We start from the raw sequence: 18,828 nt of genomic DNA, 5'->3' as shown, positions 1-18,828 counted from the left end.
AAATCCCAGTGAGGCAAAGCATAAAAACAATGTGATGACCTTCACACTGTAGGTCTTCACAAGAAATGTGCAAGCTTAACAAGGGAAGGGTGAAGAGGAAGTGACATGGATGGATGGGAAGCAGGACATGAAGCCACCAGGCCTCTTGGTAACTTATTTCCTAGATTCAATGAAACCCAAGAAGGTATCAAAAGGAGAGTTAATGAAAAGTAATAATAAAATGGAAACTGGTATGACAAGGTTTAAAATTCACACACACACACACACACACACACACACACACACACACACACGGCCAGAATCATAGAATTGATTGTATTATTATTGTCTGATTACAGTTATAGAATAAAAAAATGGATCAATTGAAAAATGTAAGTAGCCCAGAAACATAACTATAGGGTCGTCACATGCACATGGCAAGGACAGCTTTATAGAGGGACCGAAGAGCAGTACTGGTATAATGTATAAAATACATCAGTTCTCATCCCACAGCATAAGGCAAAAATGAATACCAGAATAAAAAGCAAATAATTTGTGATAAATATAAAAGGCAGCCAGTGACTATTATGCAAAGCCTTGGACTACATTGCAAGGAAAAAGTGACAATAAATCTAAGCCAGCATTCCTTACAAGAAGGGTGTAGGGGACTGGGCCAAGAGCCTTGGCTCAGTTAGTAGAGGGCCTGCCTGGTGTGAACAAAGCCCTGGGTTCAAACCCCAGGACTGGTTCAGTTAGGTATGGGCACAACTCCTGCATGCAGGAGACAGAGACAAAAGGTCAGAGGTTCAAGGTCATCCTTGAGTACATAGGGAGCTCCAGGTCAGCTTATACTAGAGAGCCTGAAAAATGTAAAAAAACATAAGTTTTTTTTTTTAAATGAAAATATTGGATGCTTGTTTTGTTGTAGAACACAGTCAGCAAACACACATACAAACACACATTCAAATTATTGATGATTTAGAAAAAATCTTGAAGAAAGTAAACTACATTTATTTTATAACCCCATGTGGTGGCTCACTCCTATGATTCCAGTCTTTGGAGGACTGAGACAGGCCAGCTTGGGTTGCATAGTAAGACCTTGTCTCACTATACCACGCACACACACACACACACACACACACACACACACACACACACACACAAACACACACACTATAAACTACCTCTTGGTGAGAAGAATGTCCTATCTTTTGGTGGTTTAGAATATATTGAAATTAGAGACAAAATGCCAGTAAACACCGTGTATTTGAGAGAGTACCAGGCACAGGTTGCTAAAAAACATTACCACGTTTGGTACTGGTTCCCATAGCCTCACACTTTTGAACCTGTAATTTCTATTCATTCAGAGAATGCATTTTTTTTTTTCAGATAGGATCTCACTATGTAGCTCTGGCTAGCCTGGAACTCACTATGTATACCAGTCTGGCCTTTAACATAATGATCTTCCTGCCTCTGCCTCCTGAGAGCTGGGAATGAAAGTGTGTACCACCATACCTGGCCCCAGAGGGTGTATCTTAAATAAGTTACCTACTAGAATTAATTAAAATTATGTTTAGGAATAGATACAATGGAAAATTCAGAATTACAAGGTCAAGACCAAGAAATGTGTTTAAGTCACAAAATGGAATACTAAGCTACAATTTAAATTATTTCTATGACCAAGTTTTAAGTGTCATTGGAAAATAATTCTTGTAGAAGAGACAGATTATGTGTTGTTGCCAATAATAAAAACACGCATAGTAAAAACAGTATAAGAACAGCACACTCATTATTGTTTCTTGCAGGGGAGAGAGTCTGATTATTAATGTAATGGCCATCTACTTTTATATTAAGCCTCTGACACATGAACCACGGTTTGTTCCACTGCAGAAGAGAGGACCTGAGAAGTGTCTAGTCACGGAGATAGTGAGTGGGCGTGACAACCAGAAGCCCAGCTAGCCTCCCCTGCCCTCCTGCTTGCTCCCGTTCTCTGCGTGTCTGTCTGTTTGTCATCTGCCCACCCACCCTCCATCCATCATCTATCATGTCATACCTATATCAACCATCATTTATCAACTATCTCTAATCTCTGCCATCTATCTTTATCCATTCTATGTATCATATTCTCTCTCTCTCTCTCTCTCTCTCTCTCTCTCTCTCTCTCTCTCTCACATCCATCTATGTGTAAATTTTTGGTGTTATTCTATATCCCAGGCTTGTTTGAACACCTTCTCCATCAGCCTCCTGTGTGCTTCGTTTTATATATATTATCATATATCTCCTTAAAAACAGTGATAATTCCTTTTTAAGATTTATTTTTATTTTTATATGTGTTTGCCTGAACATACATATGTGCAACATGTGTACCTTCTGCCTTCAGAGGCCAGAAAAAGGCATCGGATCCCCTGGAAGTGGAGTTAGGACAGTCGTGAATCCCCACACAGGTTCAGGGAACCTGCTGGAAGAGCAGCAAGCACTTTAACCGCTGGGCTGGGACTCCAGCCTCAACAACAGTAATCATTTTTGAAAACTCCTCGGCTCAACTTCCTTTCGTGTATTCCCATTCAAACTGTGTATTAGGCACCATCTACCAGTTCCCAATTCTCTCCCGACTTGATGTCTCCACATTTTGAACACAATTCTGAGATTCTCTGTTTTCAGACCACACTCTTTCCCCCCTCTCCCTAAGGCTCACTATAGTGTGCAGTTGAGTGCCATTCTAAGGCTGGAAGATCAGTCCCAGGACCCTCCCAGGTGCCACTCTCTCTGGCCTTGCAGGCCCCTGGCTGTGACACACGCTGGTCCAGGAAGTTGGCCAAGGCCGCATCGACCTTCCCAGAAGTCTCATCTCTTCTGGGGCCTGCTGTGCTGGGGTCAGCTTCTGCACGCACTCCTGGAGGCCAGGAGGCCATGGGGTTCTGAGTTCAGCTCAGCGACCAGGGCCTCTAGGGGACAGTATGTGGAACCTCACAGGCACCAGCCCGCCAGCTGACTATCCTTTATCTGGTTAAGACAGTTGCCGAAAACACTGATTACTGCAAAGGACTCAAAACCCGCCCTTGGGAATCTCGAGGGTTTGTATTCAAGAGTAGTGGGGTCAAAAATTACCCAGTGTGATGGCGGCTAACATCTGTAATCCCAACAATCCAGAAGCTGAGTCAGGAGGATTACTGGGAGTTTGAATCCAAGCCAGGGTTTGAAACTTTGACTGCCCCCCTCCAAAAAAAAAAAAAAATCAAAAGTTTAAAAATTCAATCCCTTACTTCCCAAGGGAAAGTTAATTGTACACATACATATGTGTATCAAAACCGTGTGTGTGTATGTGTGTGTGTGTGTGTGTGTGTGTGTGTGTGTGTGTGTGTAACTGGCTTCTAACCCTCTGTGTTAGTTCAAAGCTCCTGGCTTTGAACTCCCTGCAAATCTTTCTCCCAAATTCTGGCAATTGATCTTGTTTTAGTAGGTTATGTTATTTCAAGAGTTAATTACATCCGTAGTTGGGGAAAGCACACAATTAACAAAGTACTGTTGGTGCCGAACCTCAGAATCAAAGTCATGCGTTCAGGGTGATCAGACAAGGACCATCAGTCAGTCTAGAGAGCAGACAAGTTCTCGGGTCACTGGAGAATTCTGCCCTGCGCCTAACCATCCAAGTGAGACATGCGAGCTTACTTAGCCTGGTGGCGGGTTTTTCTGCCCGGAATGAACCCTTCAGTTCCCAGTTCCGCTGCGGGAACAGATGGCAACTCCAAATCTGTTTCTGGGTGATCAAAGCAAAGGCTGCCCGCGGACCTGGTGCCTTGCGTGTTTTCATATCTGACAACCCTACTTTTTAGGGTCCAAGAGTCGGTTTTTTGCAAGTTCCCCTCTCAAGCGGAGTCTGGGAGCCACGGCTTAGCACATCTCCCTTGTGCTGGCTCCTGACTGAGCAGCTCCGGAGCAGAAAGTGGCTGGGGGACGGGTGGTGGAGGGTCCCAAGCGGGGATGGTCCGGGCTGGGGAGGGTCGGGGTGGAGAGGGTCCCGGGTGGGGAGGGTCCCGGCCTCAGGCGATGCGCTCCGGACTCCTGCAGTTTCCTGCCTGGGCGCGGCGGTGTCCGCCCCGGCCGGGCGCAGCGCAGCACATCGCAGAGGAGAAAGGCGATAGGAGGCAGCAGCTGGCCTCCCACCACCCTAAAAATAATCCACCCGCCAGCGGCCGACCGGGGAGGAAAACTTGTCATCCCATGGAGTGCGGGAGCTCCTCGGCTTGCTACAGAGCGATCACCAACCACTTTGAGGAGTCACTGGCTGTAAGCTGTTGATTTTGATCTAGTATTTCCTCAGTAAAGGCGTTCGCTGTGTCTAGATTCAGGGGACAGGGCCCTCCCTGGCCGGAGAGGAGAAGGTGGGGATCAAGTTTCCAGTCTGACTTACACAACCCTGCTGACTGGAGCCTAAACCTGCTGGAAGCAGGGAAAGGTGTTACGGATAAATATATAGACTTCTTAGCCATTCCCTTTATTTTTCAAGAAGCAGCTTTCTATCTACTGAATTTGTTACTCTTTGCTCTTTAGGAGTTCGGTGTACTGGTTTGAAACTTACGTCTTCAGACTGTGGGCAGGCGTTTGGAAGGTAGCATAAGAGGCCGGTAGGGGGACCGAGTACAGGAGCCAAACTCAAGGTATTTATTATTTATTTATTTGTTTATTTATTTTCTGCTTGTTTGCTCCATGTTGATTACAGTGTCTAAGAAATCTTATCTGTGAAGGGAGTCCCAGCATTGGCTTTCTTGTGTCACAGACCGGTCACAGTCCCTGAAGGGTAAATGGACAGACTAAGACCAAAGAAATCAATCAAGCCAGTGGTCACTTTTGCTAGGGAATTTCCTACTTGGATCAGTACAGAACCAGCTAGACAGCTAGCTAGACTCTTTTTGTGAGGTCTCCACTGAAGTAACTGCGGTATTTGCTTTTGTAAATAATGGGTGTCCTGAGAGTGTCATGGGTAACAGTGAAGCCTTAGGAGCCTTCCAAGGGCTTACTAAGTGCTAAGTAACTCAGGGGTGAATTGTTTCACGTGTAAGAAGGAAAGCTATCCTGTGCATGTTTGCTTTAGATGCTTCCAGAGCCTGAGGTTGCCTGGAACTCTCAATGGGTCACAACTGACATTTTCAGCCGGGTGGGCAGCGAGGTGGCTGCTTCTCACTCACTCATAGTCTACACTGGAAGGAGGAGGCTGGCAAAAGTAACTGGTGCTCCTGATACGTTTTAATATTTTAGCATTCTTTTAGAATTGAATCAGTCAGCCTTTGTTCTTCTCCTGGAGAAGAGTAGAGTTGATAGATGAATTATTAGAGTCGTGAACTAAACTGAACTAAATCTCAGGGGCTGTGAAACTTCGCCTAGTGCACGTCCAGAGCTAAGTAAGCACAATGAGTTGCTGCTCTCTCTAGGAAACAAGAAGTTAGGTCATGAAGAAATCCTCTCCCCTCCTTTTCTGCTCTGTAAGCCATCCCATAGTCAAAGTTTCACTTTTCATCTTTGTTTTAAAGTTTGTTCCTTCCAATTCCCCAACCCTGATGACTATTATAAACACTTGACTGTCTTTCAGAGAGATTACGTGTGTTCGAAGAAAGGTGTTCTGTTTCCCCTTCTGATTTTCTGCCTTCTTGTTCTCCTTCTGGGCAGAACTGAGTCTAAACAGATCCAGGGAGGGGAGGGACACTAGCAATAGATAACACTTTAGCCCTCAAGAGCATCAGTGTATGGCCTTCCTCAAATGCTCACAACAGCCTGAGTTCTGGAAGAGAATCCAGACACTGTTTGGAAACTTAAGGATTTATTAGAAGGCTGGGTGTAGTTTGGTTTGTAGAGTGAATGTCTAGCATCATCAGGCTCTGGATTGGAATCCTAGAACAACACATACAGGTGTTCTACCACACACATACACACACACACACACACACACACACACACACACACACACACACACACATGCATGCACGCACACAGCATCCTGATTCAATGTCTTTGATGGACACAGAAACTAATATATCTGCAATAACTTTCCTCTTTCCCTCCTCTTGGTTTGTAGTGTAGCTGGTAGAACCCGCTTCCTGGACAGCTGGCTTAGAGAAGGAATCTGACGGTTGAGGGGGGAGAGTAGAGGAGATGTCAGAAGAAACATGGAGACCTGTGTAAGAAATGGAGGGGGTGAGAACCAGGGCGAAGCTCAAGGATCATATCAGAGGGAATAAAATCTTCTAGACCTTTCTGTGTAATGTGAACTGGAGGTCTGGGGATAGAGCATATTGGTCAGTGGTAGAGCATGTGCCCAGCATGTTCAATGCCCTGGGTTTGGTCTCCTGCACTGCATAAACAAGCAGATAAACAAACCAATGACTCAGTTTCATTTTACCATTTCCACTAAACAAGGAAATAGTCTTAAAAATCTCATTGATAGCTATTATTTTTTAGATTGTTTTTCTATCTGTATCAAAATACATCTACTAATATACATATGTGAATGTTTAGCTTCCATTTTGCCATTATTTGAAAAATTTCAATTTTTTCTCCCATAGGAGTTTTTTTTATAGTGTGTAATGATTTACCAAATATATGGCTGAATTTTAAATTTGTTTTTAAAATATAATTTTTTTAAAGATCTCAACTAGAGAGTCTACCAGTGACTTATCCACAAAAGGATTTATCAGAAATAATATATGTGAGGGATTATATACAGACATTTGGATAATCATACAAGCTTTCCAACTAGTTACTTATGTCATATTCATGTAATGATTTTTAAAACCTCTGAGGGAAATTTGATTTTCCCAACAATTTATCTACTATTGTCGGCATTCTCTGTGTCCCATTATTTTTCTTGTTTTTAGGAAAAATATCAGGTCTGTTACTAAATTAATTGCCAATGAAAAGAAAAATAAGAAAGGTATTGTTAGTTAATAAAATATTAATTTTTAATATCCTAATTCAGAATCCAACATAAATATGGAAGTCTGCTGAGGTCAAACTCTTAAACTGCTGTTTGTTTTATGATGAATAGTTAAGATTAGTTTTGTAGAAAAATGGGTGGGGGCTCAATGCTAGAGCAGAAAAGCGCAGGTTATAAATCTGACGTGTGGGTGTGGATCCCAACTTGTCTACTGGTTGACAAACTACCGGCCTTATCCGAAGCTCAGTATAGTCTGCTGTAAAACACTTCCAACATCACTTTCATTACACGCTTGTTTTGAGGACTTCAGATAACACCTGGGCAGCACCAAGAGTTAAGAAGCTGCTATTTAAATAGCAGGTACCCTATAAAGGGTTTCAGAGTGCTGAAAGAATACTTAGGGTCCTAAGGACTTACTTTGATGGAGCAGGCTCTGCTGTCTTCCATGTAGCAAAGAGAAAGGTCTTCTGTTTCAAACCAAAGCCAGAGCGTATCCTCTGCTCACACTCACACGGGGTGGAAGCTGAAGTCCTCGCAATGGCTGGCACGAAGCCCTGTTTCCTTCCCATCTGCCCCTGCTTCCATTGCACTGGGGCACTGATCTCCAGCTCAGTAACTAGCCTTTGTCTCAACTTGGGCACAGTGCTTTGAATTTATGAATATACCTAGTGGTGTTTTCATGACAGCCAGAAGTCCAAACTTGCCAAATGTCTATCAACCAATGAGAAGATGTATGAAATGTGGTAGAGCATGTACCATAGAAAGTTATTCACCTTGGTGGCTTAGAATACTGTTGAGAAAGTACATAAGGCCGGTGAGATGACTCAGTGGTAAAGCCACTGGCTGCTAAGACTAATGACCTGAGTTTGAATGTATAACCCAGATGGTGGAAGGACAGAACTCACTCCGGCAAGTTGTCCTCTGACTCCCCCCACATGCCTGCACACCACACCACACACACACACACACACACACACACACACACACACACACACACACACACTCAAAGTGTAAAAATAAAAAAATTAAAGGAGGGAAAATATGTTACTTATTCCTTAAGGAGGGAGGATGAGAAAATGGGAGCAGGTAGATTAAAGGATACTAAGTTTCTTTGGGGATGATGAACATTTCTAAAATTAGTCTGGTGACAGCTCCACAACTCTGTGACTATAATAAAGCCGTTGGATCACACATGCCCAAGAAGATGTCTGACTCTGAAACCTGAGAAATTTCCCTAACTTAAAGTTATCATTTTAGGAAAGAAAGTTTAATACTAAGATGATCTTTTCTCCATTTTAGGCCAATCAAATAAGAAGAAATGAGTCTCTCTTTTTGTGGGAACAACATCTCCTCATATAACATCTATTATGGTGTTCTCCAAAACCCCTGCTTTGTGGATGCGCTCAACCTGGTCCCTCACGTCTTCCTATTGTTTATCACCTTCCCAATATTGTTCATTGGTGAGTCATCAGATGTCCTGTGTTACAGCACCTCATATTTCTGCCTCACTGGTGGCTGAGGTTCTGGGTAATGCTGTGTTAAGTTTTCCACCTCGAAAGCAGATGTGTGAGTTTGTGAGGACAGTGTGATGCTGTTCTGTGTGTTTCAGTTGTATGCACTCGCTGTATAATATTCATTCCACACATACATGCCAGCTGTGCTGCTGCAGCAGCTCTTTAAAAAGGAGCAAGTAGATAATTCTGTGAGGCAGAACTGAGGTGTTTGTGGACTGCATGCATCATGCTGTGAGACAGGATAGAAACTGGGCAAGACAGAGCTCTTCCCTCCTGTGCAGACCACAGGAGCAGATGAACCGTGACAGCTCTATCTTGTCAGCCCCTTTGCAAAATCAGGGCAAATCACCCTGAGCATTCACCTGCCAGAGCAGCTGACTCCCGCGGGGAGGAGGGGAGGATTGCAGAGTGACACGTCTGGTCTTGAAAGAAGGAGACTGGTAGGTTGTGTCTTAGGGAGAAAGAATTCTTATAAAAATCACTTGGAAAGTTAACTGGATGTGGTAGTTAAGACCTGTCATTCCAGCACCTGGAAGGCTAAGGCAGGAGGATTGCCATGAGTTCTAGACCAGGATGGGCTATATAGTGATACCGACTCAGGAAACAAACAAAAAAGCTTGTAAATATACTTTATTTAACCACTTACACATGCACACAGTCAATTGTTTAGGGCAATTATATATAATTTTTGTAACTTCCTGTGAATGACCAAAAGAGTTCATTTCACTATATTGTTTTGTTTTTATTTTCTTTGGGAAAAGTTTCTGTTATACAGCTCAGACATCTGGAACTTGATACACAGCCAGTCTGCCCTGGATTGTGCAATCTTCTTGCCTTAGTCTCCTGAGTGATGTGGAGGTTTCAGGCATCACAGCCACAATGGGAAAAAAAATAGATCCTTTAACTCACAAAGCATTAAACCATTTTTATGTATAAAATGATTAAGATTAATATAAGACTAAGCATCTTGACAAAAGCAAGGGAGAAAAAGCTTATTTGGCTAACAATTCTAGGATAGAATTCATCATTGTAGAAAAGTCAAGACAGTCAGAGCCATCCCTAGACAGGTGGACTTGGGCTGTATAAGAAAGGTAGCTGAGCAGGCCAGGGCACCAAGCCAGTGAACGGCATTCCTCCAAGGCTTCTGCTTCAAGATTCTACCTTGAGTTTCTGTCTAGGCTTCCCATTATGATGGACTCTAACTTACAAGCTGAAGTAAGTCCTTTACCCCCCAGGTTGCTTTTGGTCATAGTGTTTATCACAGCAACAGAGAAGCCAACTTACATAGGTATCATGGGTTAACGTTCCAACAGAGATCATTTGTCAGCTGGTATATAGACAGACAGCACAACTCTCGGTACACTATGTTAAATCAATGTATGGACACTGAATATTCTAGCACCAGAGGGTAGAAACAATGCTCACTTTTTCTGTAGCACTATCTAAAAGCATTACTATTTTAATGCAGGTCTATAGTTAATAATTCATATCCTGACATGCAGTTAGCCTGTGACACCCCTTTTAATGTCATCACAGTTCTGACTACTAGGGTGTTTAAATAGAAGGACTGATGAAATGTTCATTTATGACATTGGCCACTTAGCCAAATCGGAATGAAAGAAGAACCACATCCTAGGGAAATTATAACATCACAGGGAGAGACAGAGCTTGCCTACTAGATGTGAAAGCGCAAACCACAGGAGAATGTATAAGTAAAGCTAACTTTCCACTTGGGAATTGCATTTGGAAGCACTAAGATGTGAGTCGGTTTTCTTTACAGAGGTACTGCTACAGTTCCTTTTGTCTACACAGAACTTCTTTCTTGCTATATTTCTAGCACAAATCCTCACTCATTTTTGAAGTCCATTGCTTATTTCTGTAGTCTAAATCTAGAAAGAAAGAGGAGGGCAAAAAAATGGGAGTTGGATTCTCTTCTAGTGTACCATAAAATTCAGTGATGATACTCTCTCTACCTACAGTTTGGGGGAGGGAAACCTTAAAATTTGACCAAGAAATAATTACCGTTTGTTTCTTCTGTTGTGAGTTTAGGGTGAACCAGTGGTGTTCTCAATCCTTCCAAAGGATTGTGTTATTTTATTTTAAAGTGTGTGTGTGTGTGTGTGTGTGTGTGTGTGTGTGTGTGTGTGTGTGTAGACTTATGTGCATACAGATGCCCATGGTGGCCAAAAGATCTGCTGGAGCTAGTGTTATAGGCACTTGGGAGCTGCTTGTCTGGGGTGCTGGGAACCAAAATCTGGTCCTCTGCAACATCAGTATGCACTGCACTCTTAACTGCTGAACCATCTCTACAGTCCCCAATTGCAGCTTTCTTTGAGAAAAGGATAGTACACTTTTTGATCAGTGCTGGCCCAGGTATAGATGCTGATTTTTCTCATATGATGGGAGTATGATTCAGGGCCAGAGAGGTAGCTCATTTCATTATTGTGCAAGCATGAGGACCTGAGTTTGAATCCCCAGCACCCACATAAAAAATATGCTCTATTGCATATCTATAATCCAGCCACTCCTATGTCAAGATGGGAGGGGAAGATGGGAAAATCCCCAGAAGCTCACAGGTCAACAGGGACCAATAGGAGACGGTGGAAGGTGAGGACTTCCATCTGTACATCATGACACACATGTGCTCACACTTCCACTCATGTGGACACACACACACACACACACACACACACACACACACACACACACACACACACAAATATGCATGTGATTCAGAATTGACTCAGCAAATGGGTCCCCTATTGTACCACCAAATATGTGGTTTTTTGTTAGTCCCCTGAAGGTCTCATGTGTTAAAAGACTATAAATGCTGATTTTCTTTTGATATTGTAATTATTCATTTGTTTTGTTGGGTGAATCAGAAGTTGTAAGTGCATCAGTTATGATCATGCTGTTCTCAGAGGTGGAGAGTCATTTCTGAACAATGTAGCATGTGTTCATGTGTGAGCCTCCATGGTGTTGTAAATCTAACTTAAATAGTTGTTTTTAACATGATGAAAATAGACCAGAGTTTCCATTGCTGTGAGGCACTCGGGGTTCAGGAACTTCCCCAAAGCATGTGGCATTCAATAATGTAAATTATACTCCTGGTTATTGTGACCCTTTTGTTAATCACGTTTTTGCCCCCCTTCTCTCTCAGGATGGGGGAGCCAAAGCTCCAAAGTGCAAATTCATCACAACACATGGCTTCATTTTCCCGGACATAATCTGAGATGGATTCTGACGTTTGCGCTCCTCTTTGTCCACGTTTGTGAAATAGCAGAAGGCATTGTTTCAGACTCGTAAGTGACCCAACTCGTCCATACCTTACTGTATGTGAGCAGGCACATGGATGTAGTCAGAGCACATCGTCAGGCTTAGTTGGGGAAGGGGATCAGATCATGACTTATTAGCCATAATAACCGCCACCCACCATACAGGATAACCACATGGGGTTTGTTTTTGTTTTGTGTGTGTATATATGATGTATGTGTGTTCACATGTGTGAATGGGGTGTGCATGTGGAAGGTCAGGGGACAACCTCTGGCGTCAGTCCTCACTCTCTGCCTGTTTGACAGGTGATTCCATTGCCATTGGCCATGCCAGGCTAGCTGGCCCATGAGCTGTCTCTGATTCACATCGCTCCTTAGGATCACTGGGGTTGCGGATGCATGCTACCCTGCCTGGCGTTTTACATGGGTTCTGAACTCAGGTCCACACTTGCACAGTAAACACTTTACCTGCTGAACTTTCTCCCTGGTCCCTCTGGGTTTTACCTTCATTGTTGTCTAGCTACATAATTTCTCTGATGGATAATTTCAGATCTATGTGACTGGTGCTCGGTCAAGTGCTTTCATATTTCTTTGTTCTCTTATCCAGAAAGTTCTGTTCTCTGAAACATTTTGATATGTACTTTATCTTTAAAAATAGGTATATAAATATCATCTATATTGTTATTAAAGATCTGTATCTCTCTCTATGTCTTGATAGTAATTGAGTATATAGCTCTAATATCTATGTATTTATATTTTAACATAATATCAACTCTCAGATGCTCTCATTTATTTTGTAAAGGAACAGAAATAGACAAAGTAGACATTAAGGGAAGCTAAGAGCCATCAAGACAAAGAGACTGAAGTAAAGGATGGGAGAAATTTAACATCAGAATTTGCATGAAGTCATATTTCTAGTGGAATTTTTTCCTTCTTATAAAAGCAGGTTATATTAGGAAATAAAATACAATGAATTTTACTCCTAAATGTAAATATAGTTGGTGAAAAATATTTCTCTCACATAGTAACAGAATAAACTCAAGCAATAGGAAATGTTTAGGCCACGGTATACCTTTCATTCAAACATTGATTTGGAGCCATGCATGGTGGCACACACCTTTAATCCCAGCACTAGGGAAGTAGAGGCAGGCAGATCTCAGGCCAAGGTACGTAGTGAGTTCCAGCTTAGCTGGGGCTATACAGTAAGATCCTGTCTAAAAAATAATATTAGAAGCCTTTCAAGTTTTTAAAAAGAAAACTCAAAAACTATTTTCCTCTCATTTCCTAGGACCTCCTTTGCAACTTCCTTGTTTTCCTGTTGCAATTAGCAAGGACTGAAACTTTTGTCAAGGAGACAGCTCTCCCATAATGCTTCATGGCGGCTCCTTGCAGATGTGCACTTGTCTGAATTTCTGATAAAAGGGGGAAATCAGAGATTCTAATATGTGTCCTTATTTAAAGCAATTGGAGGTTTATTTTGCCCTTGACTTATTGATAACTTTTTAGAACTCTTTGGTATGTTTGTACAAACACAGCCAATGCTGTCTTTAATACTTTCTTTTGCCTCTGAACCATGTAGTTTGACATTGTATGTTCCTATGCACATATATGAATAGAGACCAGCCCAGTATTTCTTAGAACCTTGATGTGTTCTAAGAGATGGAGTACTCTTCTCTTCCAGCTTCATGGCTGATGTGTGTCATGAGAGATGGAAAGTAGGCTGAGTGAATAATGAGCGCCCTGTGGGAATGGTGGAAATGTGTTTGTAATGGTGATAGTATCAGGAGTTGGTTTTAAAACCAAACAGGCAGGTAGAACCAATATAACCCTGTTCTTGTACACTGTCTCCCATTTAGACTTCTCCCTACTTTTTGTCCAGGCTTCTTAAAATGCCGTCTTGCCATGACTTCTTAAACATGAAGTTTGCCTCCTTCTTCTCTTTGACCTACCCTTAAACCTGCTTCTACAAGAGGCCCAATGAACATGCCCCACACAGCCATAGCCATAGAAAAATTATTATGTTTTCATTCCTGATATTCTTTCTTTCTGTCCTTTGTGTGTGTGGTACGTGTATGTGTGTGAATTTGTATTAGCATATGTGTGGAAGCTCATGTGTGAGCCAGTGCATGTACGTGTGGGCCTGAAGTTGATACCAGGTTTCTTCCTTCATCACTTGTCATCATTTATATTAAGGCAAGGTCTCTTACTGAACTCTCAGCTTATTAGAATGACTAGTCAGCTGACTTCTGGGATTACAGGAGGGCCACCATGCCATGCCCACCTGGGTTCTGGGGACCTCAACTTCAGTCCTCACACTTGCACAGCAAGCCCTTATCCATCTCCTCAGACTCACTTTCAGTGCAGGGAAGTGGTGCTGAGGTTTGCGTAATGTTCAACAAGTCAGTTGTCCGTCATTAGGTCCCTTCATGATCTGCGCATCCTCCCAGAGCTTGCTTCCTTTCTCTTCGGTCCTTTTAACACCTCAGTCACACAACTGTCTGCCCAGGAGAGGAACTGTCATTTAACTCTGTCGTCGTGGCCTTCACAGTTCACACTGGTCCACTGTAGTCTGACTCTACGGCCATTGCCTTCACAGTTCACACTGGTCCACTGTAGTCTGACTCTATGGCCATTGCCTTCACAATTCACACTGGTCCACTGTAGTCTGACTCTATGGCCATTGCCTTCACAGTTCACACTGGTCCACTGTAGTCTGACTCTATGGCCGTTGCCTTCACAATTCACACTGGTCCACTGTAGTCTGACTCTACGGCTGTTGCCTTCACAATTCACACTGGTCCACTGTAGTCTGACTCTACAGCTGTTGCCTTCACAATTCACCCTGGTCCACTGTAGTCTGACTCTACGGCCATTGCCTTCACAATTCACACTGGTCCACTCTTGCCCAATCTTGCAACTGACCTTTTCCAAAAGCCCGGTTTCCTTCATGTCACCGCTGTGAAGACTTGACTGAGACCTTCACTGTGTCACCTGCCTGTTGTTGATCATTTCTTAGTGTGGCCTCTTCCTCTTTTTCTTCCCTCCCCAGAACCTCCAGAACACTTACCAATACCATCATCTACAGTGCAGAATAAATCTGTCTAAAATACAAATGTGACCAAGCACTAACTATTAAGCTCTTCCAGTTTTCTTCAGACACATTCCCACTCATTACATGGTGTGCAAAGCCTTTCAGGATATAGGCTGTCCTAAGCTTTCTGGTTCAGCATTAAGCTATTTAGAATTCTAAACAGACTACATGGTTTCAAGCTTTGGTGTATCTCCATATTCTGTGCCCTGTTTACCACTTTCCTGACTGGGGCATTGATTTTGATTTATTTTATTTTTATTGGCATGTATTCTTTGCCTTCAGTACTGGGTTTCATATAGACAGTTTCTCCAAATGCATTACATACTCTGATCTTATCCCTCTGTCCATGCCTTCCCTATGGTCTCCCTGCCCCTTTCTCCCTCCACTCACCCCTTCCTTTCCCTAACCTCCCTTCTGCTTCCATGACATATAAATGCAAATGAGTAAATGGTGTTATGCAGCTATAAAGAATAGTAGGGATCGCAAATGTCTCTTATTTTGCTTGTATGATGTTCAGCTGCATTTTTTCTGTATTTCAGTCTTCACTGTCAATCACACTTCCATTACTTCCTCAAATATATTTTTCCCTATATTTGAACTAGCCACTCTTTCAGCTCATTGTCTTTACTGCTTTGATTATTAAATTATTTCTGAAGGTCTGCCTTGACACATAATTTATATATCACTGGATATATCCACACTCATACAGAATGGTGGGGATATGTTGTTTTGTTGTAAGCACTTGAAGATATCGTTTCATTGTATTTAATCCATGCTTTGTGTTAGGATAAATGCTTTCAGTCCCATTATGTCACATGGGTATGATGGATTTGCTCACATGTTTTCTAAACAACTACTATGGCAGTCTGGCTTTTTAACATAGCTAGGTAAGTTCTCATGCGGAGATTGCAAACACAATGAAGAACCCTCTAGAACCCTTTGCCTTAGACATCAACACTGTTTTGCTCTCTCTAGGCGTCGGGAGTCCAGGCATCTCCACCTTTTCATGCCAGCCGTGATGGGATTTGTTGCCACTACAACGTCCATCGTGTATTATCATAATATTGAAACGTCAAACTTCCCCAAATTACTTTTGGGTAAGTGTTACCACAGGTCTCATGACCGTCCTCCCCCAAAGAGCCATCTGCTTTCTTCTCCACATGACAAACAAGAAGTAGTGAGGGGCCTTGAGAGTGGGAAGCACGGAAAAGAGTTCTCATGGAGTCTCCCTGTAAGTGTGAGGCTGGGGATACGTCACGGGGTCCTAAGCTGTGACAATTCCATTTTCCTTCCAATAAATGCCCTCTGTGGTGTGTCAGTGTATGGGGATGGTGTAGTTTGTCTAATGTTTTTGTATTGTTATTGCTTTCTGTGTCTTAAGCCTTTACTGTCTCGTGCTTTATCTGATAGGTTTAAAATCAGCTGTGTATAAGAGGTTATTAGCAGGCCAGGTTCTTCTTATTTCACACACACAGCCATTGGTTCTAAGCAGTTCCCTTTGGTCTAAGTTTCCAGATAGGATATCATAGAGTTGTCCCTGGTTATTGTCCTCAAAGATGTAGACTAGACATGTAGCTGCCTCATTCCCCATGCTGGCTGATTTATTTTCCCTTTTGTCTAACCTGGCTAAGGAATGACCAGACAGGGATCCTTTAAACCAGCCTTGTTGATGCTCCTGTGTGTGCCCATTTCTTCAGCTATTCATTTGTGTTGTGTGCTTCTCCACTCACAGCCCACTGCCTTCCTTCCTTAGATGTTGTTCTCTGTCCTCCTTCCCATAACTTTCAAGGTGGAAACATTGATTTGGGACCTCTCCCAAGTGAATATCTAAAACGATGTTCTTTATTCTAAGTTTAGTTTTCTAATTTTTACATGAAGTAGAATTTTTATTTTCATTCAGTTAGAATATTTTCTAGTGTGTACAGGAACTATTCTTTCACATGGGTTATTAGATATGCTTGGTTTAATTTCTAAGCATGTGGAGACATCTAGATAGCTTCCCGAATAGTAAGATGTAGGGGTGACTGCGGTGTCTCTGTGCTCAGTGTTCCTAGTCTGGGACATATTTTCCTGAGGTCAAGGAGGATCCCACCAAGCATGGAAAGGACAGAAGTTCAAAGTCAGCTGGTCCACTGCTGACACCACAGTCCCTGTCATCACTTGGCTCGCTGCTTGTTGAGAGAATCCAGATGGCACATGAAAACTGAGAGAACAAGGTGTGGGCTGCTCTAAGTTGTCAAGTTTCTGTCACCCACTAAGCAGTAAGCAGAGGTGACAGGCATTCTTGACTTTTAAAAAATGTAACACTTCTGTTTTTAAATCTTATGTTATTGTTTTCATTTTATGTGTATGGCATTTGGCTGACACATGTATCTCTGTATCATATGTGCACCTGAGAGGATATTGGAGTCCCTGGAACTGGAATTATAGATGGCTGTGAGCTACCTTGTGGTTTCTAGGAATTGAACCTGGGTTCTCTGTAAGAACAGCCAGTGCTCTTAGCTGCTGAGTCATCTCCAGCTTTGTCCTTGACATTTTTCCCCTTGTGTTTGAGACAGGGTCTCAATATGTAGTTCAGGTTGACCTCAAACTTCTGGTAGTTTTGTATTGGAAGAGTATCCCAAGTCCTAGGATTATAGGCATGCATCATCATCCCTAGATTTATTTTTAAAACTTAATTACATTGTGAAACAAATATAATCGTATTTAGTCTGATTCCTGTTGTTCTGTTTCTTTCCTTTTTCATATGCATGTTTATATGGTGTACATATGTGTATGCATGTTCATATGTGTGTGGCCATGATCCAAATACAATCATACTCTGTATGATTTCTGTTTCCTTCCTTTTTCATATGCGTGTTTATATGGTGTACATATGTGTATGCATGTTCATATGTGTGTGGCCACGATCCAAATACAATCATACTCTGTATGATTTCTGTTTCCTTCCTTTTTCATATGCGTGTTTGTATTGTGTACATATATATATATATATTCATGTTCATATGTGTGTGGACACATGAGTGTATAGGGGCAAATGTGTAAATGTGCACATGTGTGGTTGCCTCAGATGGATGTCAGGAATCATTCTCATTGCTCTTCTATCTAATTCATTGACGTACGGTCTTTCATATGAACCAAGAGTTCACCCATACAGCTGGTCTAGCTAGCCAGCTTGCTCCAGGGGTCCCCTGTCTCTGCCTCCTGGCAGGTTTCTGAGACCACTCATCACTCACATGGTTTTGGGGATCTGAACCCCAGTCCTCACATTGGCTGCATGTGCAATAATTGCTTTGACTGCTGAGTTATATCTCATTCCTATTTTAATTTTATTATGCCTCACTTCCTAATTGCCAGCTCCATGGTCAGTTAATGTGAAAGATAGTCTGAAGGAGGTGAGTGGATTTTATAATGCCAAATACCAAGTACTTCCACAAGCATCAAACAATATGAGATGTTTGATAGTGTCTAGATCTTCAAGTTTTCATTGGGCCATGCACAACTTGATTGTTGAAAAATAGACCCTTTAAAGGTCAGGTATGGTGGCACACACTTTTAATCCCAGTACTTGGGAGGCAGAGGCAGACAGATCTCTGTGAGTTCATGGCCAGCCTGGGCTACAGAGCGAGTTCCAGGATAGCCAGGTGTGTTACATAGAAAAACCCGTCTTGAAAAAATAAACAAACAAACAAAAATAGACCCTTTTAATATTATTAGATTGTTAAAAACATTTTTCCTTCCAGCTAATATTCCATCCTGAAGTCTTCTTGGCTTAAAATTAACATGACTTCTCCAGGATCTTATGTTTTCTGGTTTCAAGTTACATCTTTTCCATCACTTATTTTCAACCTGTTTCCAGTATTTAGGGTGGATCTCTTTAGACAGTGGATTATTTAGTCTGTTAATTTTCCCTAAATTTATCCTTATTTCTATATCTTAAGCTTAAAAAATTCTGATATATGTTGAGTTATGATGCCAATGTTCAGCTTTCCTTCATTGAGGAAGGGGTGAGCACTCTTAAGCATTCTGGCTCTGCTAAGTGTT

At 42.2% G+C, this 18,828-nt stretch overlaps 1 protein-coding gene across 4 annotated transcripts in view; it reads left to right on the top strand.

The window, feature by feature from the left end:
• Window positions 1-4,052: 4,052 nt before the first annotated feature.
• Abcc9 (ATP binding cassette subfamily C member 9) overlaps window positions 4,053-18,828 on the top strand; it is a 134,034-nt gene continuing 119,258 nt past the window's right edge. For 3 of the 4 annotated variants that reach the window (XM_052720779.1, XM_052720778.1, XM_052720776.1), the window contains exons 1-5: window positions 4,053-4,266; window positions 4,531-4,637; window positions 8,207-8,367; window positions 11,582-11,723; window positions 15,760-15,881. In XM_052720779.1, the coding sequence (XP_052576739.1) occupies window positions 8,226-8,367; window positions 11,582-11,723; window positions 15,760-15,881 (406 nt within the window). In that variant the 5' untranslated portion in view covers window positions 4,053-4,266; window positions 4,531-4,637; window positions 8,207-8,225. Of the gene's footprint in view, window positions 4,267-4,321; window positions 4,436-4,530; window positions 4,638-8,206; window positions 8,368-11,581; window positions 11,724-15,759; window positions 15,882-18,828 lie in introns of those variants that run through there. The other variant, XM_052720777.1, reaches the window with a different exon arrangement.

Source organism: Peromyscus californicus, unplaced genomic scaffold (genome assembly GCF_007827085.1).
Source record: "Peromyscus californicus insignis strain IS unplaced genomic scaffold, ASM782708v3 Scaffold_6__1_contigs__length_162567912, whole genome shotgun sequence".
Classification (NCBI taxonomy): Eukaryota; Metazoa; Chordata; class Mammalia; order Rodentia; family Cricetidae; genus Peromyscus; species Peromyscus californicus.
Note: the sequence above shows the minus strand (reverse complement) of the source record. Positions and strands in the feature narration are given on the sequence as shown.